Source organism: Ambystoma mexicanum, chromosome 7p, assembly GCF_040938575.1.
Source record: "Ambystoma mexicanum isolate Mex_15411 chromosome 7p, UKY_AmexF1_1, whole genome shotgun sequence".
NCBI lineage: Eukaryota > Metazoa > Chordata > Amphibia > Caudata > Ambystomatidae > Ambystoma > Ambystoma mexicanum.
The window spans coordinates 186360758-186388383 of NC_090939.1; the positions used below are offsets into that span (position 1 = coordinate 186360758).

General features: G+C 45.4%; 1 protein-coding gene across 3 annotated transcripts in view; it reads left to right on the plus strand.

Moving 5' to 3' along the window:
• Positions 1-27626, plus strand: part of LOC138525816 (interferon-induced GTP-binding protein Mx3-like) — a 948323-nt gene that overhangs the window by 421637 nt on the left and 499060 nt on the right. For all 3 annotated transcript variants that reach the window (XM_069636042.1, XM_069636043.1, XM_069636044.1), the window contains one exon: positions 8166-8244. In XM_069636042.1, the coding sequence (XP_069492143.1) occupies positions 8166-8244 (79 nt within the window). The remainder of the gene's footprint in view (positions 1-8165; positions 8245-27626) is intronic.

Here is a 27626-nt window from a genome sequence, read left to right on the forward strand (position 1 = left end):
GAAACCAACTAGTCTCAACACCTTCTCGAGGATCCAGCCATCCTGAGCCTTTGGAAGTGTCCCTGGACCACCCGGTGGACTTACCAGCTCACTCATGGGTTACCTCTCCAAAACCGTCACTGTTCTGCGATTGAACACGGACATTCGGTGGTCACCAGCTTGTGGTACATGTCGCCTTCCATGCAAATTTCAGCGTCTCAACCTCAAGGGATCCTGTCCTAGAGAAGCTTCTTCAACCATGACTGGAAGGACGGCTCCTGTCGTCTGTTTGCGGTGGCCATCGCTGGAACTCCCTTTCCCCCATCCTGTGAAGTGTCCTGAAGAGGCCTGTATTGGTGTTAGTCTAGAAAAATACCCTACCATGACATAGACGGTATATTTTGTTGGCCGAAAACCAACCACATCATATGCCCAGCATCGCCAGAACAGACTTGTCTGCATAACCATAGAGCGTCCATTTTCATTTATACAGGATCCGCCATTTTGCCATTTTTGCTTTCTCTTGCTTTTCTGTTTAAACACTTTGCAAAAATGAATTTAATTTAGTTCTGCTCCAGCACAGAGCGAGGCCACAAGTTACATATGAGAAACCAGCCCAGACAGAAATACATTGTTTTCCTCCCTTCCTTACGAGTCCTTGAAAGCGAGCAGAAAGGCATTTAATCACCAAGCAGGTTCCAGCTGGTCTCGCTGAAACGGCAGAAACAACAGAAATAAACAGCTAGAGGCAGGAATTATACTCTCTTTCACGGCCCCTCCTCTCTGGGCCCCTTTATATCGAGCTGACCTCTAGCTCACGAATAGAAACTAGGAGATGGTAGGTCTTGGAATGTGTCTCTCCTACTAACACAGCTCGCTCACAGAACAGGAGCATTATGTTCTCTGTAACAAAGAATAGAGTCTGCGCCTTCGCAGATTGCAACTGTTGCTGAATAAATGTCTTAGAAGGTGTCATACACGTCATAATTGTCAATCACCGAACCCTTGCTAAAGAAGATACATTATGGGCGGTTTTGATGTGTCACTAACTGATAATATGATGGTCTTTTTGTATATATGTCACCGTTGTAGAATGCTTGCTCTCTTGTGTCTCACAAGGTCTGGGTAACACACGTTGCGAGACGTGAGATCCGGTCGGCCGACTGAGACTATTTGCTTTGCAATAAACCCTAGATTTTGGGAATTGAACTTCGTGTCTGGCGTATCAGTTCGTGTATGGTGATTGTGCCTTGTTTCCATGTGCGAGGGTCTTCAGGGCCCGTCATTGGTGAATCTTGCCTTTCTGCATCTTGCATCTGGACCTGACCAGAAGAATCCTTAAACCTGCAGCTCCTGGGCACCTCTCACCAGAACCAACGGTGGAAAATCCAACCTCCAGCAACCCCACCCCCCGCCACAAACCCCTGTCCTCCATAGGATAACATTGGGAATCAGTCCCTTTGTATCCTAACATTCCATTTCACTGTCTTGTGGTCGTCAAACCTTGGTAGTAGCTTCTGAAAGATAAGAACACAATTTACTTACCTAGTAACCTTGTTGAATATCTTCTTTCAACCCACCAACACAAGTACAATGATCACTTACCTACAGAGACTATGTTCTGGGGAGAAGGATTGTGGCTCCTGAGACTTTTGGGCACAAAGCCCCATTCTTCTTAGGGATTGGATGAAATTAGGGAAATTCACTTGTGACTTGGTTCCATCTTTACTGCAATCATTTACTTATCTCTGAGATTGTTTGTCATTGAAATGGATTTTAAGAACCTATTGCGACTATATATATGTTTATTGTTCAGTATTATGTGATAATATCACCTGCTAGTTTTCTTTTCTTTAATGTGTGTAAAGGCCTAGGACACATATTTGTATTTTTATGCGTTCCCGTCTAAATTGAATTATTGTTTGCTTCACTGTGTGGATTCATTGTGGACCCCTAACCTGACTTTCACTCTCCTGAGAATAGCCTTTACTGCTCTTCATTGCTTCCTTGTTTCTGTTTTGGCTAACCTCTTAGAGTTCCCTGTTAACTATAACTAGAGTGGCCTCCTAAAATCTGTCCACCAGACCAGATTTAAAAAATCAATTTTAACAACAATATACTTGAAAACTTTAAAGGGTGTAGAAAAGACCCTCATCACCATTAGAACTAGCTCTGAAAGAAAAGTGGTAAGTGGGAGGTGGCTAAAACCACATCGTTACATAATTGAATGTGCATGATGGCGGAGTATAGTTGGCCTGGCTCTCACTAATGATGTATGTCAATTCTGGAGGGTGGTCGATGGTTTGTGACCTCCATGGCGCTCCCAAATCTGCCCGGGTCGAGTACCTTACTAAAATGCTGGGAGCAGGTGATGTTTCTATTAATGGAACCAGTCTGCGCCTGGGCTGATGGCATTACACCTGTACCTCCCATGACATTCTGAAGTTAATTACTGGCAGCAAGTCATCCCGAGCTCCCGGCCCTGATGGCATCTGCAGTGCGTGGTTAAGAGAGGCGCTGACAGTTGGGCTAGCACATTTGACTGTCTCTTCCATTGGATTGGTGGATCCCAGCTTATACCAACCTCCTTGAGAGACAGTATTGTTGTCCCTATTTGGAAGAATGGTGACCGCTCTGACCCTGGCAATTATCGCCTCCTTGCTATGCTTGATACCTCTTCCAAAATCTTTGCTGTTTGCTCCTTAAGGAATTTGGGACATGGGCTGTTGAGCCTAAGCTTATTTCGCCTAATCAGACTGGCTTCCAAGGGGGTTTGAGTACGACAACAAATTGCCTTGCTCTTCAGATGGTCGGACAACAGGCCTGGCTTATTCGCCAATGCTGCATTCATTGACTACAGCGCTGCTTATGATTCGGTTAATCGCAACAAGCTCTGTCAGAAACTATCCCTATGGAATATTCCGGCTGGACTTTTGGCTATGATCATCGTCCTTCACTCAGACACTAGGGTGAAAGTTCGACTGAACCAGTCGTGTCATACCTCCTCTTGGATATCTACGACCCGTGGCCTGAAACAGTGTTGTACTCTTGCACCCCTTCTGTTTAATTTATATTTAGCAGACATGGGTGCTGCGCTGACCAATCCGTTATCAATCCCCCTGAAGTTGGGCAACTTTACCCTCCAATGGATGGGCTATGCAGATGACAATGCACTGCTCGACCTTACCCCGCATGGCCTACAGGCCTCTTTGGACCTGTTAAAAACCTTCTCGGACTCCCTAGAACTCGTGGTTAATATTAACAAAACAAAGGTCATGGTGTTTCATCCTCCTGGGCATAAAAGCTCCGTAATGACATTGCAGCTCGACTCGAGGTGGTCAGTGAAAATAAATACTTGGGAATCCACTTTGATGTTGGCCTTCAGGGTATTTCCCACTTGGACCATGTTAAGCTGAGAAGTTCTCATGTCTGTGGGTGTTTGAGCAAACTGGGCCGCTTTGGAGGTGGTTATTCTCTTGGGATCCTGGCAAAATTATACACTGCCAAGATTAGCCCTATTATTATATACAGACCGATAAGCTGGCAACATGTGAGTGACGAGGGTATGGTGAAATTGGAGTCTTTTCTCCTCAAGAAGCTATTTCGCCGCCCCACACGCACCCTGGTGCCGACCATTTTCCTTGAGTTTGGTATTTTTTCCTACAAGGCCCTACTGCAGTTGTCTTGCTTGAATATTTACTGGAGACTAGCGAATGCACAGCCTGCACCTTGAATTCATTCATTTTTAATGCTGGCCAGGACAAGGCTGCCTTCATGCAGGGCAGTGCCTTACGCTGTATTAATAACATAGCTGCTAAATGGGTGGGCTTGGTGCCTGCCGTTTTCTTAAGCTGGTCACTCCCACGGTTTAAAACTGCTATGCGAGCTTCTGTTTATGCTTGTTATCATGAGCAGTATATCGCGGACCTTGTTACGAAGTCCAATAGTGGCTTATTTACTGAGCATATACCCTTGCAGGATCACTTTCAGAGTTACATCAGAAAATAGCTGGCAACACATTGGTCTGGGATTACCTCATAATTAAAACCAACTCTGTTAAGACCTTGGAAATCAAGGGTGCTTGGAACAACATCCCAAGGTTGTCTCGCCTGTGTCGTTTATGTCACTCTGATCAAATTGAGACCGTTAGGCATCTACTGACGTATTGCAAAGTACTGGAAGCCCTTAGGTCTGTATCTGGTTTGGGACACACCTTTATTTGTGGGGCCTTATGGGATTTGATAATGGGAGGGGAACAATGAATCATATATTATATTTTTTACCATTTTCTGGAGAAAAAAAAAATATTTGTATTCTGAGGGATTTGTAGTTCTATTGATGCTTTGGAGGCAGGGTGTGTTTGACTGCTTTGATTGGATGGGCTATTTCTGGGATTACCTCCTTTCTGGAATGCATATTTTATGCTGTTTATGTATATATTTATTGATTGTGTTAAAAGCTGTCATTTGTACTGCTGTGTAACATAGGTTTAACATTTTTTTGAAAGTAGTAAATAGTACAATAGTATCTGCATTACAGTGCTTTAGATGAGTGAGTTGTAGTCATTTATAATCATTACGTTGCATAAACAAGTGAATGTTACTTATAGGGAGCGTTACAAGCTCTGAAAAGTCCATCGTTAAGTAGTAAATAGTACAATACTATCTGCATTGCAGTGCTTTAGATGAGTGAGTTGTAGTAATTTATTAATCATTAGGTCACATAAACAAGTCAATGTTACTTATAGGGAGCGTTACAAGCTCAGAAAAGTCCATTGTTAGTCTATATGGAGTTGCTCCTGCTTATCTAAAACAGCAATTCACACTGTACGAACTTAGTCGTATCCTCATATCAGAAAATCAGGGCCTGCTGAAGGTTGGCCCCTCCAGAAGAGCCATGTGTTTAGGCAGAGTGTTCTCTTCCAATGCTATTGCAAGATGGAATAAGCTACCCAGCCATCTCAGACTCGAAAGCAACTTTCTAAAGTTCAGGAAACAGCTTAAAACCGCTCTTTTCAAATAGTTCCCCTGAGCACTTGACTCTCCCCTTTTCTTCATTCTGACACTGGTGCCATTCACTACTCGTTGTCCCGTCTCCATCCAGCCCATGTGTTTTTGTACGCGCCTTGATGCTTGCGTGCTCCGGCGTGCTATAAATATATAAATAAATAAAGTATGCTGGTTGGATTCAACAAGACAAATAGTTCAATCTCGTTATTGTGAAAAGGTCCCAGGAGTGAAGGAGGTAGCACCCATCTAGCTGGGGTTTTGTGGGATCTCACCAGAATAGAAGCAGACCTAGACTTGATGACCTGATGCATTCCTGGCTACAGTCTGAACAACCAGCCCGCTGAAGATTTCAATCTCTGCTAGAGGGCCCTGAAGATGGACTGCGCACACAGCCCAGAAATCCACTTGGTCAGGAGATGACCAGCAACGGGAGAGAGGACACAGGACACAGGGACTGCTACCCAGGCTGAAGGCAGTGACAAAGAGGGCCCATAGATTGCACGATCTTTGGGCCCTCTCTGGGCAGTGACAGAGAGGGCCCAAAGATCGTGCAGAGGTCACCCAGACTGTCGGATTTGGGACTAACTAGATTGTGGTTCCAGACTCAAATTCGGATTGTAGAGTCCCAGAAGGTCCAGAACCTTCAGTAAATGGAAAATAAAACCTGCACTGTGCTTAGAGGGCCCTTGGGTGACAGAATTGCACCAAATATGAAGTGTGTTTATGGCGACATGCACCAATTATGAGAAGGCCAGAACAACTGGACCCAGAACGAACATGAACTTTTTTCAGGTGGCCAAGATGAGAAGGGTACAGCAGTAACAACAGCAGTGATGGGAAATGTTAGGGAGTTTTACTAATTGTTTTGTATTTTTTATTGATTTGGCTGTTTTCCACAACTTTTCAATGTTATACATAAAAACAAAAAGAAGGACATTTTCATTAAATTTGCAATGCACAAACATATTCACATCGGCATTTACATTTTAATTTGTTTCATATAATAAAAAAGGTACGCCCTTTATAGAAAGGGAAAATGTTATAACAATTAGTTAATCCATGAGAGTGTCTGTTGAAAACATATTTAACATAAACGTAGAAAATGTCATTCATATTGTCTTACAACTAATTTGTATGGTCATCTAATCAATAGTGTATACCTCCAATAGTAACTGATAAAAAAACAAGAGGGGAAAAAAACAAAAGAAATGTGATTATTCAACTACATCCCAAGTTAGGTTTTCTAAAAAATGCATTATAGCTATTTTCACCCCGTCTGTATTAGTTAAGAAAATTAGAGACAAAAAATGATCTGCATCCAAATTTCGATAATGCAAAAAGTGAGCTCTAAGAAATACATTACATTGTTCACTCAAATAGAGACAGTGGGCTATTAAAGCTTCCACATGGGCCGCTTCATGACACTATCTACACTCATTTGCGTTCATTGTGGTCTTATTACGACGAGCTACAATTTATCCAGTTGGCCATAGATTCAGTCTCAATGGAAGCCAGAAGCTTCTAAGTCTTGGTGAAGGGCACTTTAGCAAGTATCCCTCAGTCGTACCCAAGGCTTTAGAAGCAAATGGGTTCTGATTAAAGTCTTTATATTTGATACCCGCTTCACCTGTCTTTTTTCCAATCGAATAAAAGCATTTTCTGCTTTGCACGATTTGGATCTTTCAGCAAAAGGTCATCACTTACATCAGCTGCACTCAATGCATCAGTTACTGATTTCTTCCATTTTACAAAAACACTCAAGTTTGTTATCTTAAAGAAGCATGCTAATACAGACAGTAAATAATTTTCATTTGCCTCTAAGAGACATTTTCCGTAAAGTAAACACAACTTCCACAGATATAGAGAGTGCAATGAGGTAATGCCTAATTCATGTCTGATTATGGCTATGGTGATGATTTCGGCCAACCCCAATAGCTGTTTCCAGGATTTGCCTTCTATAGTCAGAACAGCTCAGATGTAATTGCTTTTGTTTCAGCTCCATAGAGTATTTGCGGAGCGGCCTTGTGTTTGAAAAACGTAAAAATAGAAGAACAAGAACATTTACCATATGTATAATTCTGGCTAGGGAAATGGCTACACGCGTTTTGGAAGTAACTGACAACAAATTAGGCCTATCAGAATAATGATTGTTTGTATTAACCCCCAAATAAATGTACTGATGTACATTCTCCAGCGGTGTATCAGCAAAAGTCCAAATGGAGTTTTACTAAAGTCCACTATCAGCAAAAGTCCATATGGAGTTTTACTAAAGTCCACCTGTCTGGTCTAGGAGGGAGCAGGGCTGTAGTTGAATACAAAGATCTTTCAGCACACTTTTAGTCAAGGACACACTTACACACTGTAGTTATTTAAAAATGTGGTTTATACTAGGCAATTTTTAATTCAAAACAGCAGATCACAGGCATCTTAGTTGAGGTCAAAGGCTCATTACAAGGCAGCAGGCGCAGTCCCCGACAATGAACGGCTGCAGGAGCGCAAGACATGTTGTCCCACGATAAGGCAGAAGATTCTGCAGCCTGTCAATTCTAGCCAGACAGCTGAGACTCCCAGTTCTGGTGCTGAAAGCAATGCAAGAACAGCAATTCTTCTGGAAGGCAAAAGATAATCTTGGCACAAGATTCTTCGGGGGAAGGCAAGACGCAAGGATACAACAATAGAAGGGTAGAGCAAAGTCCAAACAAAGGAAAGGAGGCAAACCAAATGGCCAGAGCATAGATCTTTAAAAGTGTCTTGGTACCTATATTGCCACCATAGAAGGACACTTGGTAACCGATGGGGTGAAACAAGCAGCTACAGGATACTTTACTCAAAAACAAAACATGCAGCTGCCACCAGCCTACTCATCTTACTGTCTCTCACAGGGACCACATCGGGGTGCTCAAAAAGTACATGTGCCATGGTGGCCAATTTCGCTACTAAGGGCAGCACACCAAAAGGGATTTGCGCCTGCAGGGGAGCTCCAGTAGAAGCACCTCTGACAGTAAAAAGAACATCTAAAAAGCATGAAAGCCAGTAAAAAGTTTAGGGGGCTCAGAGAGTTTCCAAAAAGAACCCCCAGAATGTGAATGTGTCCTAATTGTGTACCTTTTATTTCTGCTGCGTGTAAGAACCGTATAGAAATTGGTCTATAATTTGATATTTTTCATTTTGTTACAGGTCTCTTCTGCATGAAGGATTTGCTACAATTCCTCTTCTGGCAGAAAGGCTTACAACAGAGCTTGTGGAGCACATCAATGTGAGTAGAAAAATATGATGCCCCGATACTCAGTAAAACATAATCAGTTCTTCTCTGTAGAATTAAAATGTTATTTCATAACCCTTTTCCACAAAATGGAAACACAGGGCCTCATTACAAGTTTGCCGGTCCAGAGACAATAGTGCTGGTAAGCTACCGGCACTGTTGTTTCCGGACTGGCAAACTACGAGTCTGCCTGCCGGAGCCACTGTGCCCGACAGGTCTGACCCTGCCGGGCACAGCAGCCACGGTAGGCAGACTCGTCATGGAAGCACCAGCACCATTAATAACGGTGCTGGTGCTTCCGTGTTCCCCATTCCCATAGAGATTGCCTAGCCCTCGGCAGGATGGTTGTGCCAAATATATGGCGTTAAAATAATCAATGCTTCCATTTACACACGCTGCCTCTATCTGAGCCTGGAATTTATCAGGGACAAATGGGAGTACTTTCTTCAGCTGTTTAAGTTTAGCAAACCCCAATCCACATACTGTATTAACCTGGGCCTCTATAGACAAAGCTTCCGGTATCTTGATGCCCAAATTACGAACTGTTTTGGCTGGTTCTGGTAGAGGACCAAGCGACACTGGCCAGAAATCGTTGGTCCATCCCCTGGCTGCCTCAGGTGGACCAGTGATCAGGACCTCCGTTTTCCCACAATTAAACTTGAGCCAGTTTGGCTCCATCCAGGCTCGGACAGATTCCAAACAATTTCTTAGCCTTCTGCTCTCCTCCACCTGTTTTGGGTCCAGTCTAAGCAGAATTTGGGTATTGTCTGCACAAGAAAAGACCCTGAAACCAAACAAGTAAATAAGAGTCATCAGGGGACAAATATACAAATGAAAAAGTAAAGGGGACAAGGCTGAGCCCTGTGGAACACCACAGGTAACCACCACCGGGGCTGAACAATACGGGTAGAGGGAAACTGTTTGGGAACGCGAACCCAAGAAGGCACAGAACCAATCCAGCACTGCCCCGGAAAAATCTGCCTCCTCCAGCCTGGCTATCAAAATCCCATCCATGATCAATCCTGTCGAAGGCGGTCGACAGGTCCAATAAAATGAGGCCTGCCGTGCCGCCCCCTTCTCTGATCATGGTAAGATCGTCAAGTGCAGTCTGCAAAAAAAAGGGATTTGCCAATTTTCAAGGCCTTATGGTAGGCTGTGCATTGCTGCCTATAGCCTTCACAGAGTTGGACCTCATAGTGTTTTCTCCATTTACGCTCTGTTTGTCGAGTCGCTTAAGTCGTCAACATCTAGAACCTCGCCAACAACAACCCAGTCGACTCCCTTGATGGTCCAAAAACCATTGAAATCGTCCACCTCCTTGTCGATGGTTACCCCGTCCACGACTACAGTCTCCACCAAATTGGCAATGGTTTCTCTGCCTCCTAGACTGTTGTCGGCACCATTGCCAACCCAGTCACAAGCTGCAGCAGTTGCAACGTTTCCATGGGGGGCCAATGTGGACAGGGAAATGCCTCCAGCATTGTCTTCTCTTCCAACGCCCGTCCAAGCCAAGCCACTCTTCGCCCTGGTTCCTTCTGTGTTGACTTCTACAGCACCACCTGCCACATTACTTCAAGGGGGTGAGGTCTCAGATGAAGAGCCTCTGGAGGCCTTATTCTCAGACCACAAGGAGATCAGTGAACAGCCTGATCCTATCCTGCCAAAGCCATATCTGCCTGTTCAGTCTCCTCCAATGCCTGCAGTTCCACCCACTGCAATACCTGCTGCCCCATTGGGCACACCGGCTGTACCGAGGGACCTTTTGCTCAATATTTTATCCACCATGCAGACCTTGGTCACGGAACTACAACATCGACTTCCTCTTCCGGGCCCCTCAAGGAGCCCATAGTAGGAGCCCTCCGGCATTTCCTTCAACAGGGGATTTAGTTCCTGCTCGGCCAGTTACTCAGTTCGCCATTCCAGTAGCTACCCTCACTGATACTGGTTGTGACAACACAGACACGGCTATGGGCACTCAAATGGATGTTTAGGACGACTTAATCCCATCGTAAAACACCAGACCTGCCCTTGCATGACTCACCTCCAGATGAAATATGCTCTTTCCATGCACTCTTAACACGTGCAGTTAAGCTATTCGACCTGGTTCCTGAGGATCAACGGAAAAAAGGGTTTCCTATTTCAAATGTGTGAAGCCTCCAGGAAGTCAGTAGACTCAATCCCTATGCTAGACGACATCTGAGTAGATGGCCTTTTGATGTTGAAAAATCCCTTCTGGGCTCCTCCAAAAAAGGATTGCCTGGAAATGAAGTAGGCACTGGTGCTGTTGCACGAAGGGGAGGCCGCTTCGGACCTTGTCATTACTGTTGCATTAGACATCGCGGACACCGGTTTTCGCCAAATGGGGAACAGAGCTGTTCTCAGACGCCAGGGCTGGTTGAAGGCAACAAGTTTTCATCCTGAGGTGCAATCCAAGGTTGTGGATATGTCTTTTGAGGTGGACCGGTTGGGAAGAAAGAGGACAAAGCCCTACAGGCCATCAAGGCCGATACAGATACCCCACGCTTCCTAGGCACTCTGCAGCAGCGAAGGCAGCCCTTTTGTTCCGGTTCGGGATGTTTCAGCAGAACCTTTGTCATTTCTTGTTTGCTTGTCCCTGCTTGGTCCTTCTTCTGCTATGTGTGGGAGCAGCAGGAATCCTTTGTGAAGCCCGCCAAGGCTGCAGTCAGTCTGTGAGGACACGACAGGGGGAGGACTCTGAAACTCTGGTGTTCTTTGTCTTCTGGTGTGCCTGCCTGGAACCAGTTCCAACTGGGGGCCGGCTATCCTGACTACCACCACCCAGAGATTGAATGGTGCACGGGTGCTGATTGGCTGGGCTCCTGCATAAAAGGCATGGATCCTGAGGTGAAGACAAGCTGACCCCTGAAACAGAAGAACTTGTCCGACCTCTTCATCCAAGCGTCAGGAGAACTCCAAAGAGGATGACTCTCGCCTTTAGACTGGTGGTACCAATCAGTCTTGAGACAACCCTCATTTTAAGCCATCCCACGACAGGCTGTGACCTTCACGTGCTGCAAACTGCCAATACCCTGGGGCCTTTGGCCACTGTGCAGTGCATCCTCTTCCGAAGATCGAATCCTCCCGGAACGTTGGTGGACTCATTCTGGACCGTGAAAGGCAAGATTACACTTGAAGCCCGCTCACCAGAGTTCAGGACTGAGAAACTGAGACGAATTGGCCGGGCAGTAATCGTTCTTCACTGGTGCTCCCAAAAGGTGCCAAAATCACAGAACCCTGAAGAATCCTTTGCTGGAAGCCTCTTCACTCGACAGCTGCTGCGAGATCCACTCCAGTGTCCTTTCTTCAGTCTGCCTCACCAAGAATCCGGTGACCGGGTCTACTGCTGTTGCATCATGGAAGCTTTGTGCTGCAACTTCTTTGCTGATTGTTAGGGGAGTTTTCCTAAAGTCCTACAGGGACGTCATTTAGGGGTTGCCAGGGCTCGCACTTGCGACCCCTTTGGTCTCCCTTGCTACCCCTGGAGAAAAAAAAAGTTTTCTTTTTCTTTTTTTACTAATTGAAGCTCCTATGCTGTGGCCAATGCCATGTGCCTCTTTGTTTCTAGAGCGGCTGCCTTTCTTGTGCAGGCTTCTTAAAAAATTAGGGAGTAGTGACCCTAAATAAGAAAGAATAGGAATAACAAATCATTTGTCTTTCTGGAATTCTAAACATTAATTGCTAGACTCATTAAAGATTTATTTCAGGCACACTTCAGTGGGTGAGTCCCTGATTTATTCTGTTCTTAATCACCTCAAATTCACAATGCAGACACAATCCTCCAATAAGCATTTAGAGTAGAATAAGCATCCATTTCGCACTATATATTTTGCTTTTTGCAAGTTGCAGTTTTAGCATGCTTTTTTCTGCCGATACATATGGTGATCCATTTTTGTATGAAATTTATCTTGCGTTGCATTCATATTGTAACCATATTTTTCATAGTGTACTTAGAAACAATGCTATGTGTGACCACTTTCTGTTTTATCACGGGGTAAATGATCGTGTTCCATCGCTTCCCGTGATGTCACTTTGGGGTGGGGTCAAATTACATCACTTCCTGGTATTTATTTATTAGGATTTTTAAAGCGTGCAGCAGCCCTCAGGCATCGTGGCGCTGTTACATTGTGTATGTTGCAGAAAGCTTCATTGCTGGTTACAGTGGATTAAATGAGCAGTTAGATACATGAGTAAACATTGTAGGTACATTACAGGAAATGCATACTTAATTACATTAGGAAATACAGGGCATACTTGGTTACATGTTTCTGTGTGCATAGCTGTTGTGTCAATTGAATAGTGTAGTCTTGAGGACTTTGCAGAAGGTGGAGAGGGATGTTTCGGCCCGGAGGATGGTGGGGAGGGCATTCCAGAGTTTGGGGGCTTGATAGGGGAAGCCTATACCTCCAGCTTTCACTCGTTTGACCGAGGGTATGTGTAGAAGGTTGGTATGGTGTGTCCTTGTGCGTGTGGAGGTGTTGCGGTTGATGATTTCGGAGAGATAGGTGGGCAGTGAGGCTAAGGCATTTGTGGGTTAAGGTCAGAGTCTTGAACGTAATTCGTTCCTTAACCAGAAGCCAGTGAGCATCTCTCCTAGCTTGGGTAATGTGGTCTCTCTTAGGGATATTGAGGGCCGTTCTGAGCGCGTTGTTTTGCACTGTTGGAATGCCGGTTTACGTTTTTTTCAGAGGTGCCTAATAGGAGGGTATTACAATAGTCCAGCTTGGCGCCTATGGTGGCTCTAGCGATGGAGAGGCAGTTGTCCCGGGAGGACAGCTCAGCGGCAGCGTGCGCGTCTTGAAAGCAAGACGACACGAAGCAACAACCGGTTCAATCCCCGGGTCCGCGCTTAGAAACCTCTGGGTGTTTAAGCGTGTTATAAATACGTAACTAAGACAAAAAAAAAACACAATTACGCAACTAAGAAAAAAATAAAAAAATTCCTGTAACAGCGCCTCGATGCCTGCGGGCTGTGTGAGCACTTTATAAATGTAAAATAAAATAAAAAGTTCTGATTGGTTAGGTATGGTTTGACGGCGCTTATTAGTTTGGTGGTGTGAGCGGAGGCAGAGGCAATAGCATTGACCTGTTTGTTCATGGGTAGAGTGGCATCTAGGTGTTCTCCTAAGGTCTTTACAGATGTGGAGACTGGGATGGTGGTGTTCTCGATGGGGGGCGGGTATGTTCAAAATTTCTTTTGGGCCAATGATGATGATCTCGGTTTTGTCTCCATTGAGACATAAACCGTTTGTGGCCATCCAAGCCTGAATGGTGGAGTAAATTTCAAAGAGTGCTGCTGAGTCGTGATCGTAGGAGCCAGTGAGAGGGAGGAGGACTTAAGTGTCATCAGCATAGTTTGTATAAGCTATGCAGAGGGAGTCAAGTTTGTCAAAAAGGGGTTTGGTGAACAGATTGTAGAGTGTGGGGGCAGTGCAGGAACCCTGTGGAAGACCGCAGTGAATGGTGGTGGGCGTGGCGTTGGCTGTGTCTGAGAATACTTTCATAGCTCTGCCTTCTAGGAAAGAGGTGATCCAAGAGGTGGCGTGGTTAGAGAAGTGCGTTGCACTCAAGAGGTGGGAGGTGAGAGGTTTGTGATCTACGAGGTCGAATTCAGCAGATAGGTCTAGTAGAAGTAGGAGGGCTGGTTTTCCGGTGTCCATTATTTTGGTGATTTGGTTCTTTAAGTCCAGGAGGGCCAATTCCGTGCCATGGTCTTTGCGGAACCCTGATTGCCTTTTTCCTAAGATTGAGTGGGTTTCCAAGAAGAGCTGGATTTGGTTGTGTGTGGCCTTGTCTAGGATTTTGAGGAGGAAGGGGACGGTAGTGATGGGACAGTAGTTGCTAGGGGAGGATGGTTCTAAGGAAGGTTTCTTGAGAAGGGGACGTACCCAAGCTTCTTTGAGGTTTGCAGGGACAATGCCTGAGGCGAATGATGCATTCATGAAAGCTGTGATAAGTGGGACCAGGGAGTCAGCGCTATCTTTAATGATGTTGGGTGGGCAAAGGTCGCCTTTGCATGTGGATAGTTTGATGTGTTGAAGGAGTGCAGTGACCTCTGATTCAGAAACATTTCTGAATGAGAAAAGAGGGGGGTAGGCTTCTGTGTAGTGACAGGAGGGAGGTCAGCCGTGTCTGAGTTGGACAAGAGGGAGCGTTGGGTTCGAATATTATCTTGGAGAAGTGCGAATTTTTAAGAAGAACTTCTTGTATACTGTTACTCCAGGCTTGGTCTTTGGTTATTTCGTTGGGGCTAGAAGGAGGAAGTGTGACGACTTTGAAGATGGTGAATAGTTCCCTGGATTTAGAGTTTGCGTTAGATATGCAGGAGTTAATGTTATTGGATTTGGCAGTGAATATCGCTTTTTTGTATATAGATGAGGTTCTTTTAAAGTCACCTTTGGTGGCCTCACATGGTCTGGATTGCCATTTGGATAGAGCAGTCCGTTTGTTGGCGCGGAGGGCCAAATGATCCTCAGTGAACCATGAGTTGGTTTTCCTGGATTTCTTTTCTTTTTTAGCTTCAATGGGGGCAATGGTGTTGATGGCTGTGATAAGTAGATGTCAGCCAGAACCTTAGGGTTGTTGGAAAAAGGTGGTTTAAGTTCCTTGATGTCAAGGAGTGGCCCTAAGTTGTCTGCTGTGAGTTTTTTTGAACTTCTGCCCATGGCCGGGGGTGCATAGGAGTGTTTTGGTGGTGGTTTTAGTGGGGATGGATAGTTGGATGCAGTTGTGGTCTGTCCAAGGATAGGCAAGGTAGGAGGTTATGGTGGTGGAGCAATTATGATCTGCCACCCAGTCAAGGGTATGTCATCAGAGGTCAAGGGTCATGTGATGTCACTTCCGCTACCCCAGGCATTTTAGTGAAATTACGTCTCTGCTGGTAGTTAGACTTTAGTAAGCTATCCCAGTGGTTTGTAGATCTCCAACTTTTAATATCAGTCTGTACTAATTCATTACCTTGGTAGAGAGGAAGAGCAGTCAGGCTTATCTTAAGAGGAAGATTTGAGCTGTAGGTAAGTACACTAAGTGTTAGTTAAACAGGCACAACAAAGAAGCACTTTAACTTATAATTATATAAAATATTTCTGATGCTTGTGAATCTGCTTAGAATCATATGCTGTGCATATAGTCTGACATCTAGTGAAAATCATGGAGTATTGCATCTTTCTTTTGAAGATCGAAAGGGGACCTCGACATGTGCGTGACTGTAACACTATCCCTAACGTGACTTGTAGTGTACCCAAAATCCCTCACGCGTTGAGGTCCCTCAGATTGTTTTTTTCGCCAATCTAATTGGTCGCCTATGCGGAGCTCCACAAATACAAAAACACACAACCCCTAAAGCCTCTTTGAGGAGTCATCGAAGAAGCACACAACGGCAAAAGGGCAGCCGAAATGTCTGCACCCTCAATGCAACCGCTTTCGCGGCATGCGACTGGGCATCCCTCTGGAAAGGGTGTTCACCCAAAAAAACATACTGTCGTCGACACACCGTCCAAGGGCGCACAAGCACCTACGGCCTAGGTGGAGTCACTGACCGCAACTGTGCCATCAGGCACATCAAGACCTTTGATTCACCAGCTGAAAATCTGCGAAAGCCTTGCGGCTATCTTTCGGCAGCCACAGAGCACAAGGGCACCCTCTCTCGTCGAGAGGAGTATTCAGAAACCCCCCAGCCTATCTCTGAGGCTTTACTGTGAAAATCTCCCCCTTTGGGCAACCTTTTCCACCTCCAGACCCCTCTGCCTCTTCCCTATGGACTAGGGAGAGATTTGAACAATACATGGACAAAATGACCCAGTTTATTGACTTTTCTGATGGGTACATTACACCCAAAAGACCCAGGGAAGAGGGCTCCTGGCCCATTCCTTACAAACTGCAGAAATTCTCCATCTCTGCAGAGGGATACCAGGAGAATATCTTCGATGTCCCAGAGGACCCAACACAGGAACATACCTATGAGGACATTAAGCCCTTCACACAAGACACCGCTGATCAGGACCCAGACTGGGATCAAGATCAGGCGAGGGATCAGGGCCCTTGGCCATCACCAACTCATACCACTGAACCAGACAACATCTGTCTAGATCCCCCTTCTTCGTCTCCACAGAGGGATTCATCACCTGTTGACGACCAGATGATGTTCAATGCTATTTTAAAAAGAGCAGCCAAGCATTTCCAGATTGCAACACATGAGGCAGCTCCAGACTCAGACTTTGTTGAGGATATCCTCAAGGATAAGCCTCAGACTAGTCAAGCCATCCCTTTACTGAACTCTATAAAGAGCGCCTAGCCCCTTCATTGCTGTTGCCGTCTCTCACACGGGCGGTCACCCCCCGGGTTGAAAAACTATTCTGTCCATCACCTTCCGACCCACTCTACATAAGGGGTCATGCTACACCAGACTCCCTGGTGGTTACTACCACTCGGAAAAGGGTGGAGTTCCGCTGTCCACAGCAGAAGCCCCTCCACATAAAGTTTGTAAAAAGTTTCATGCCTTGTGTAAACAGGTCACTGCGTCGGCGGCCTACTCTACTAGGATCGCAAACAATACCACCCTCCTGCCAAGCTACAGCGATGCCCAATGAGGCCTAGTCCAGGATGGCCTTCAAGATGTCCCAGAGCCAACCCGATCACACCATCTGGCGGTCGTGGCTGAGGGTAGACAGGTTACCCATAATATATTGAAGAACACTCTGGTCTCTGCTAAGACCACTGGACGTACCCTAGCCCAGCAGACTTTACTTAAAAGAAACGCCTGGTTAAAGAACTCTGGTTTTAAACCCGAAACTCAGGCCTCTTTTATCAACAAACCAGTTGAGGACTCCAACCTTTTTGGGAAAGCTGTTGATGACGCCCTGGAGACTGCAAAAAAAAAAAAACACAAAACACTTAAGTCGATCAGCCAGATCACAGTTTAGCCCTTCCACCAGCGTGGAGGCTCTAACTCACACCGGTCCTTTCATGGTCAGTCTTTTTCCCACTCTCCCCATGGACAATACGGCTCAGGGAGTACCCCCTGGTCCTCCGGCCTCCACCTTTAAGTAACTTGCCGGTTCAAGTCCCCTCCCTCGTTTCCCCGGTCAGGGGTCACTTGTCATCATGCCTGGGAGGGGATCACATCAGACCAGCCGGGTGTTAAAGGCCATTGCCCATGAATACTGCATCGAGTTTCACCGGCCACCTCGATACCACCCACCGAAGAGCAGACGCCTGTCGCCAGAGCAGCTGCGCAACCTGCTGGAAGAGGTTCAGGTCCTGCTGGAAAAGGGCACCATAGAAGTTGTCCCCATTCTCCAGTTAAACAAGGGTATTTATTCAGTGTACTTGCTTGTACCCAAAAAGGATCTCACCATGTGCCCTGTTTTAGACCTGCACCCAGCGAACAAGTAGGTCAAACTTCAAAAATTCAGGATGACAACACTGCAGGAGGTAATCTCACTGCTGCAGCAGCGGAATTACATGGCCACATTGGACATGAAAGATGCATACTTTCATATTTCAATGTTGTCAGCGCACAGAAAGTACCTCAGGTTCATGATAGATAACTCCCACTATCAGTTCAAGGTACTCCCCTTCAGCATTCTCTCAGCGTCATGAGTATTCACAAAGACACTGGCAGTAGTAGCTGCTCACCTGTGCAGGCAGTCCATCCCAGTCTATCCTTACCTCGACGACTGGCTCCTAACAGAGTTTTTCATACGGAACATGCCAAACAAATACCCAGAAGACGGTAGATCTACTCTTCAACCTAGGTTTCTCTATCTATGAGAAAAAAATCCAGTCTAAACCCCAGTTTCTGGGGGCTCTAATTCGGACCAAAGAAGGCCTTGTCTTTCCCTTCAATGAGAGGGTTCAAAACATGCTGTTCCAGATCCCTCACTATGTAGCCAGTCACCAGGTGACATATGCAAAGGCATACGACTTTAAGGGATGATGGCTTCCTGTGTCTCCCTAGTTCCTCTCGCTCGTCTGCACATGTGCCCCATGCAAGAGTGGCTCTCAAGCCAATGGTTCAAGCCAGTGGGATGATCTAGTGGTTGTCTCGGCAGCCCTTGTTCAGTCTCTGCAGTGGTGGTTGTTAGGCAGAATTGCATGCAATACCCTCTGGGACCACTACACACAATTAGGACTACAGGTGTTAGCCAAACCAACCTTTGGTATAAGTCTATACCACATAGTTTTTGGTAGCGAGCTGAGCAGCCAGGCTTATCTGAAGAGTAAATGTGAGCAGTACAAGTAGTTACACAGAGGACCTTCAATCACAATGGTTCAAGTAGACACTTATACTCAATGTTTCTTGGTAAAACACTTATTAATTTATTACACAATCATTTAGAAAAAATTTCACTAGTAGAAGACAAGTTAATATTATTTACCAATAAACTTCAACACAAAGCTCTAAGATTTTGAGACAGTTTGAACTCCCCTGAAATAGGAGCAAAATGGAAGTTCATTTACTTAGAATGAGCAAAAGGGACAAAGGTAAGTAGAATAGATCACCTATGCTTATTAAACAGTGCAAATAGTTTCAGTTCACCAGAGGAGTTCAATTGAAGTCAAGAGGCCAGGCCAAAGTCAATGGGCTAGCGTTCTGGATAGGAAAGAGCAGTTCTGGTATCAAACGGTAACATCTTTGCAAAAGTTCTCAGAAGTAGTTTAGGTGAAAAAGAATCATATGTCGTGTCACAAGCTGATTAGGCCTACAAGTAGGGAAGGTTTCACAAACTTACTCTGCGAGAATGGCGTTCTCTCAATCGGGTTGGCACAGTACCTTAGTATGAAACAAATGCATCTGAAGTTGTTGGTTCCTGGCAGTACCTGCAGGTCTCACTGTTCCAGAGCCTCAGTCGTGGGGACAAGACAGAGGATGTTGGGAGACTCCTGCACTAAACGGGATCGTGAAAAAAGCAAACAAGATGGAGTCACTTCAGTTCCAGTAGCTGTAGATTTAAGAACACAAACTGGTGTCCCTCTCCCTGGTTAATCCTAACCAGCCTTGAGAACGGTATCCAGGTGTTTTATGAGTTGATTGGTCCCACCAACTCAAAGGAAGAAGCCATCCTTGAAGGAGCTTCTCTGTTGAAAGGAGTTTGGCAATTCGGACCTGCAGCAGGGCTTCACCGGGCAAACCAACGGTCCAGGAGTTGCAGCAGCCGTCCTCTTCCAGCTCGTCTTCGGTTCTTTCATACCAGTGGTCGACTCTGCTTTCCAGTCCAAGAGACTCGCCTTTTAACCATTTTTTCGCTTATATTCCAGCCTAGCTGTCACTCACACAGCAGGGTGGCTGTCCTTGCCGGACAGTCAGCCAGCCAATCACGCCAGAGTGCATTTGGGTCTCCTAGGAGACTTAGCACAGGGAGTTTCGGGCAGCTCCCACACTTCCTGCCCACACCAGACACTCAGACGCCAGAGGCGGTCTTCAATCCTGAAACACGCCAAAGGCACACGAACAAACGGACCCAAACCTGGTTTGGCGCACAGAGACAAATACTAGAAGGACCTTTCCAAAAAGAAATGGTGAAAAAAGAAGACCGAGACCTGTTTAAACAAAGGGGTTTAAGGCAGCATCTTGAAAAACATGGCTCCTGTGATTTTTAGTTACCGTTGTTCTTGGTCGGGAAAAACAATGGTAGTTTGTTGTAAAACCACTGCCACCAGCTTTTTCAATAGGAAAGGGTAGCATTTGACAGCTACATGAGTATTTAGACACAGGGGATACGTTGTTACCCCTCCAGCACTCCATTGTATGATGGTGTGTACTGGGTCTAGGAATTTGGAAAGACTAGTAAAGTCAATGTCACTTTACATTCTCTGGGAAACAGTAGTTTATCCCAGAGAAGGTATTTAAACCTTTGGGAAGTCTAAAAGACATCCCTGTTTGACTGCACTGAGGGTGCTGTGTAACACATATGAAAAGATGATGCCTATGGAGTTATCTAAAACCCCATAATCAAAGAACACAAGTGAAAAACACACATCAAAATACATACAAGAGTGGGAAAAAAGGCTCACACTCTTTCCAAGTAAAAAATCAAGTCCTCAAAAATCCAGCAAGGTTGCTGAGGGTCTCTAAGGTGAAGGTAATTGGCACAATTTTGAGAATTCTCCCTAACACTCGTCCCCCCCGGACTAGGGGACAGGAGGATTTAATCCACCCCTGGATGAATCTCCTTACTCCAGTCAGTCAAACATTCTGGAGAGACCATCAACATTTTGGTCTCTGACCTGTGTTCAATGCTAAAATCAAACCCCTGTAGGCTGATTGACCATCTTAACAATTTATGATTCTCCCCCTTTATTTGCATTAACCATCTCAAGGGTTGGTGGTCAATCTGTAACACAAAAGTAGATCCATACAAATATGGTCTAAACTTCTTAAGTGACCACACCATAGCAAAACATTATCTTTCAATGGTTGCCCACCTTGTTTCTGGTTCCTTCAGCTTTCTGCTGATGAAGCAGATGGGGAGCTCCCTACCTTTCTCATCAGGCTGACTCAGAACTGCACCTATACCTGTATTGGAAGCATCTGTTTGCACAATGAAGGTTTGGCTGTAGTCAGGAGCTCTTAAGACTGGAGCTTGACAACAGGCATTCTTAAATCCTTCAAATGCCTTGTTGCACTCCTCATTCCATCTGACCTTTTTAGGAAATTTGGGTGAGGAGACCACATTCAAGGGAGAAGCTATGGACCCATAGTTCTCAATGAAGTTCCTATAATAACCAGTGAGATCTAAGAAGGCTCTCACTTGGGTTTGAGTAGTAGGGGTGGCCCATTCTTGTACAGCTTTACTTTGCTAGGCAATGGGCTTATTTCACCTCCTCCTACCTCATGTCCAAGGTAGACCACTTTGTTCTGACCAATGTGACATTTTCTTGCCTTTATGGTCAGATGGGCCTGCTCAAGAGCCTGCAAAACATATCCTAGGTGGTCGACATGTTCTTTCCAAGTAGGGCTGAACACTGCAATGTCATCCAAGTATGCCATGCAGAAGTCCTCCATCCCGTTCAGAACTTGATTAGCCATCCTTTGGAATGTTGCCAGTGCATTTTTTAGTCCAAAAGGCATTACCTTAAACTGGTGGAGGCCTCCTGGGGTTGAAAATGCAGTTTTCTCCTTGGCATGGTCTGTCAGGGCCATTTGCCAATAGCCTGATGTTAGGTCAAATGTAATGAGGTACTTGGCTGAACCAAGTTTGTCCACCAGCTCATCTGTCCTAGGTAAAGGATGGGCATCAGTCTTAGCTCTATAGTCCACATAGAATCTCAACTCCTTGGATCCTGCCTTTGGCACCAGTATAACTGGACGAGACCATGGGCTAATGGAGGCATCTATTACCCTGAGATCATGCATCTTGTTGACCTCTTCCTTTATGTGGGTTCTGACATTATCTGACATCCTGTAACCTCTGCTTTTAACAGGTAAACAGTCACCAGTGAGAATATCATGCTGGCCCCAAGGGACCAAGCCTGGAGATAGTGAAAACAGGGAGGCAAACTGATTTAACATAAACTTGTACTCCTCCTGTTGTTCCAGTGTCAGATTACAAGAGAGGTTAACTCCTTCTATTTTCTCATCTAAAGGTTGTCCACTGAGGAGATCATGTAGAGGTTCACTCTCTTCCTCCTCTTGAGCTGAATCTAGAAGCAACGCTCCCACTTCTAGTTTGGTGACATAAGCATTTAGACAGTGTGAAAGACCCTGGGGGCCTCCTTAGGATTGCCTAAGTCCACCAGATAGTTGACCTCTCCAAGTTTTCCCACAACCTTGAAGGGTCCTATCCATTTGTCATGTAACACCCTCTGCCTTGTAGGAACCATAACTAAAACTTGCTGGTCTTGATTTAACTCAACCACGTTGGCCTTCTGGTCATGCCAATGCTTCACCAGAGCCTGACCTGCTTTTAAATTATCAGACACTTCTGTCATCATGTGTGTCATTCTCCTCTGGAGACCTAACCCATAGTCAGTTACTCTGACTGGCTTGGGCGAAGGAGCACTCTCCAACCCCTCCTTAATTAGGGCCAATGGACCTCTAACTCGATGACCATAAAGAAGCTCAAAGAAACTAAATCCAACTCCCTCCTGAGGGATTTCTCTACAAGCAAATAGAAGGCATGGCAGTAGAAGGTCCCACTTTCTTCTAAGGGGCTCTCTTTACCAATCCATTTGTCTGTGGATGGTAGGCAGTTTAGAACTTGTAAGTCACTCCACAGTTTTTCCACATGGCCTGCATGTAGTGGCACATAAAGAGTGATCCCCTGTCAGAGATGACTTCCTTAGGGAAACCTACCCTGGTAAAAATACCAAGTAGGGCCTTAGCAACAGCCTGAGCTGTAACAGTCCTCATAGGTATGGCTTAAGGGTACCTAGTATCATGGTCTACTACAACCAATATAAATCGATTGCCTGAAGAGGTTGGAGGCTCTAAGGGACCAACAATGTCGATTCCAACCCTCTGAAAAGGGACTCCTACCACTCGGACGGGCACCAAAGGTGCCACATTCTTGGCTCCACTCTTGCCAGATATCTGACAAGTGTGGCTCCTACAGAATGTATCTACATCAGACCCCAACTAAGGCCAGTAGAAATATAGAGAAAGCCTTTCCTTGGTTTTCTTGAAGCTCAAGTGACCAGCCAAAGGAATCTCATGGGCTAACTTGTAACGCTTACCTTAGACTCCTCGGGGACACCGCGTGATATTCTGAAACTTCTCAGGGTGCGCAGTTATCTGTTGTTCACTACCCCAACTGGACTCTCTTTCTATACCACAGAAAACAAATCACAACACGAGAACAATTGGAATGCGTCCTAATGTAGGGAAAATATTATAGGTCAAAAAATCCTAGCAACTGTATTGCTCAATTACCTTAGTTGGTGATTTGGTTAGCTCTCCATCCTGCTTCTGCGCAGGGGTGCGAGTTCTGAAGAAGGGCTAGATTAGGAGTGGACAAAACAAGGGGAGAAGGACAGCCCTATATGGAATGTAGGGTGTTGAGAAAATGCCTAATGGTGAGGTGGAAAAACATTCAACCTATTCCAACAACACAACTGTGACTGGAGAGGTAAGGCTATTCTCCGGTTCTCCTGGAACTACCTCAAAAGTGCTATTCCTGACAATTCCCGGCCAGAAATAATATTGCTAACGAATTCCTTGCAAGAAACACTCTAATGTGTCTAAAACTGAACGTGCGCAAACATTTAACCTTTAAGGCACCTTCATGTGTAGAATTCGTGTACCTAACTGTGACAGAAAAAGCGGAACACCTCTGTTCCTAGAAACAAAATCTCCACACTAAACCCCCCAGCTCCGTAATACTAAAACAATGACTAGGCGGTGAAAACATACACTTGCCCTTGGAGAAAGAATGCAAGCAGAGCACTCGCCATTAAGAACGGATAATCAGTGGAGACAGCTAATGAGGTAAATGATACTTGCTGTGGAAAGGAGACAGAACAGGAATGAGTGTCTCGAAAACTCCTCACAGACGAAATGCCAAAAGGAATGCGTCTCCCGCCAACTCCTCACTGACAAACGCCAACTCCTCACAGAGCTCACGGAATAGTAGTTGCGGAATGGCACGGGAATACAATGACCATGGCACTATAGAGGAGGTATCTATGAATTACAAGGGAACTGAGGAATTCCTGTCAGAGGGATGAACCGCGGTAAGCGTCCGCTGAACACAGCTGAAGACGCAAAGCGCCATTGAACAAAGGGGAGGGGCTTAAGTACTCCAGAGTGACAGAAAACTAGACCGCTTGCCCAATCTAGGGTTGTAACATCAGGCGGCCATGTTGGTCGATGAGGAAGAGCCCTAGTAGCATAGCCCAACCCTACCTATCCTTAGACCAGGAATTGTAAGCGGCCACCCAGGAAATTTTGGAAATTCTTTTGAGGGGGGACCCAGTAGTCATGACAGTATTCCCCCCCAAAGCCCCTCCTAAACTGAAATTCCCCCTCCCTGGTTTGGACTGGTGGTTGCGGTGAAAGATTCTGAGTAACCTAGGGGCATGAGCATTCTCGCAGGGTTCCCAAGTTCTGTCTTGAGGGCCATAACCCTTCCAATCCACTAAGTAGAATAGCGTATTACGCACAATCTTGGAATATAAGATGTCCTTGACTTCGTATTCTAGCTGGTCATTTTCTACAACCACAGGGGCTGGTGCTTCGGAAATTCGTGTGTTTGGATAGACAGGTTTTAAAAGAGATAAGTGAAATACCGAATGGATTTTCATGGTTTTTGGAAGGGTTAGCTTCATGGCCACGGGATTGATGATTTTTTCAATGGCAAAAGGTCCCAGGAAGCGGGGAAGGAATTTTCTAGATCCCTTCAAGGTCAGATTTCGAGTGGCTAACCAAACCAAATTTCCCACCTTATACTCTGGTGCAACACATCTCTTGTCATCAGCAAATTTCTTCTGGGATTCTTTAGCCACAGATAATTGTTCTCGAGCTTGAGCTATGGCAGTTGTGATTTTTTCATGCAGAGATTTTACTGCTGGCATTTCCAACGGTTCAGGTGGATCGTAAGCTGAGGTACGTGGATGTCGACCATGCAAGGTGTAAAAAGGACTCAAACCAGTGGAGGAATGGACAGAATTGTTATATGCATATTCAGTTATCCACAAAACATTTAGCCAGGTGTCTTCTAGTTGGTGTAACATACATCTAAGGTAATGTTCCAAGGTTTGATTGGTTCGCTCAGTTTGACCGTCAGTTTGGGGATGATGACTGGTGGACAAACGTACATCTATTTTAGCCAACTCGCAACATTTTCTCCAAAACTTAGAGACAAATTGGCTTCCTCGATCAGAGATTATCACCGTAGGAAAGCCATGCAACTTCACAATATTCTCCAAAAAGGTTTTTGCCAGCACTGAGGCTGACGGCAATCCTTTCAATGCGATAAAATGTGCCATCTTGGAGAACAAGTCCACCACCACCATGATCGTGTCAAAACCTTCACAAGGAGGCAGATATGTGATGAAGTCCATGGAGATGGTGTGCCAGGGGGTTGGTGGCACATTCAAAGGAAGAAGCAAGCCAGCAGGTTTCTTTTTTGATTTTTGTTTTGAGAGCAGTTACCACAAGTTTTCAAATGTTGAATGATATCCTTTCTCCAAGTAGGCCACCAATATGACCTCTTAACCTTCTCCATGGTCTTTGTGATTCCGGGGTGACCTTCCAAAAGAGCATCATGATAGTTTGTAACCACTTTTTCTTGTAGTTGGGGCGTGGGCAAGTACAACCGTTCCTGATAAAAGGGAAGGCCCTCCTGCACTGTAAAACCTTCTCCTCTGGATTCCCAGTTCAACAATTCATCCTGCGTAAGGTGGGTTCGAATTTCCTTTCTTAATTCTTCAAAGGCAGAGTCTGTTGTGTTCATTACTCCTAGGATCTTTTCTCCAGAAATTATCGCCACAGGATTCACCGGTACATAGGCTTCTTCCCCATTACCAATTTGAGATAAGGCATCAGCCTTTCCATTTCGCACTCCTGGTCTGAAGGTAATAACGAAGTCATATTCAGCGAGAAAGAGAGTGACTGTCTTGAAGATTGTGCCTTCGCTGAGCGTAAGTATTGCAAGTTCCGATGGTCGGTGAAGATGGTCACAGTGTGTCGTGCGCCCAGCAAGTGATGCCTCCATTCCTTCAAGGCACAAATTATAGCCAAAAACGTCTTATCCGTAATGGTGTAATTCAATTCTGCAGCAGAGAACTTCTTTGACCAAAAGGCTACTGGGTGCAATTCTTGGGTGCCAGGATCACGCTGAGACAACACAGCTCCCATAGCTACATTTGAAGCATCAGTCTCAACTACAAAAGGAAGATCGGGTCTCGGATGTTGGAGAACAGGTGCAGCAGTAAATTGCTCCTTTAGTTTCTTAAATGCCTCATCCGCTTCATTGGTCCATTCGAATTTCCTGTTTTTTCTAAGTAGTAAGGTGATAGGATGAACTAGGCAAGAGAAATCAGAAACAAACCGCCTATAGAAATTTGCAAATCCCAGAAAACTCTGGATTCCTTTGACAGAAGTTGGAGCGAGCCAAGACAGGATGGCATCAACTTTTCTGTTATCCATTTTGATTCCACTTGAAGATAGAATGAACCCCAAGAATTCAATTTCGGGGACATGAAAATGACACTTCTCCAATTTCACATACAGAGAATTTTCTTTGAGCCTTTGAAGCACCGATGTCACGTGCTTAACATGATCCGCCAGGTTTGCAGAGAAAATTAGAATGTCATCCACATAGACCACCACACAGATGTCCAGTAGTTCTCTAAAGATATCATTCATAAAGGACTGAAAAGCAGCAGGAGCATTGCAAAGCCCGAAGGGAATGACTTGATATTCGTAGAGCCCGAATCGCGTTCGAAAAGCGGTTTTCCACTCCTCACCTTTCTTAATGCGAATGAGATGATAGGCACCTCTAAGATCAAGCTTGGTGAATATTCGTGCCTGCTTCACCTGATCCAGCAAGGTCGAAATAAGGGGAAGAGGATAGCGGTTCTTCACGGTGATTTGATTCTATGCAGGTTCGCAAATCGCCTTCCTTCTTGGGCACAAAAAAAAGAGGAGTTGCCACCGTTGACTTGGACGGTCTGATAAACCCATTGGCCAGGTATTGATCCAGATAAGACTTCAGATGAGTATTTTCTTTTTCAGTGAGGGCATACATTCTGCTGCAAGGAAGCTGAGCCCCTGAAATGAGATCGATTTGACAGTCATAAGGTCTGTGTGGGGGCAAAATTTCCACCTGTCGTTCTTCTTGAAAAATATCCTGGAATTTTTTGTACTCTACTGGTAACAAACCTATGAGACCTAAGGTAGTGTTGCTAGTTATCTCAGGCTGCCTGACGTTTTGCGAACCTTCTGCAGAAAAACACATACTCTGGCATTTGGAGTTAAACGTCAATGTCCGGGAACACCAATCGATCACAGGGTTATGCTTCTCCAACCAAGGTATCCCCAAGATGATCTGGAATTAAGGAGCTTGAATCAGGTCAAAAGAGATCCTCTCCCTGTGTCCTTCCTGGCAAAGCATCATAAGGGGGTCAGTGCACTGGGTTACGGGACCTGACACCAAAGGTGTGCCATCCACCCCGGAAACATTTTCAGCTTCTAACTTATTCCTCGAGGGGAATCCCAATTTACTAGCGAGATGTTGATCCATGTAGTTGCCAATGGCCCCACAATCTATGTATGCAACTAATGCATGCCTCTCAGTGGGGTTCTTCTGGCAAAAAAGGACTATAGGACACACGAAGTGTGAGGTTGCTGCAACCTTTTCCATGCTCGACAAGCGGACCTCTAGACTTGTCGGGCACTGGAGTTTTTCGCCGTCTGT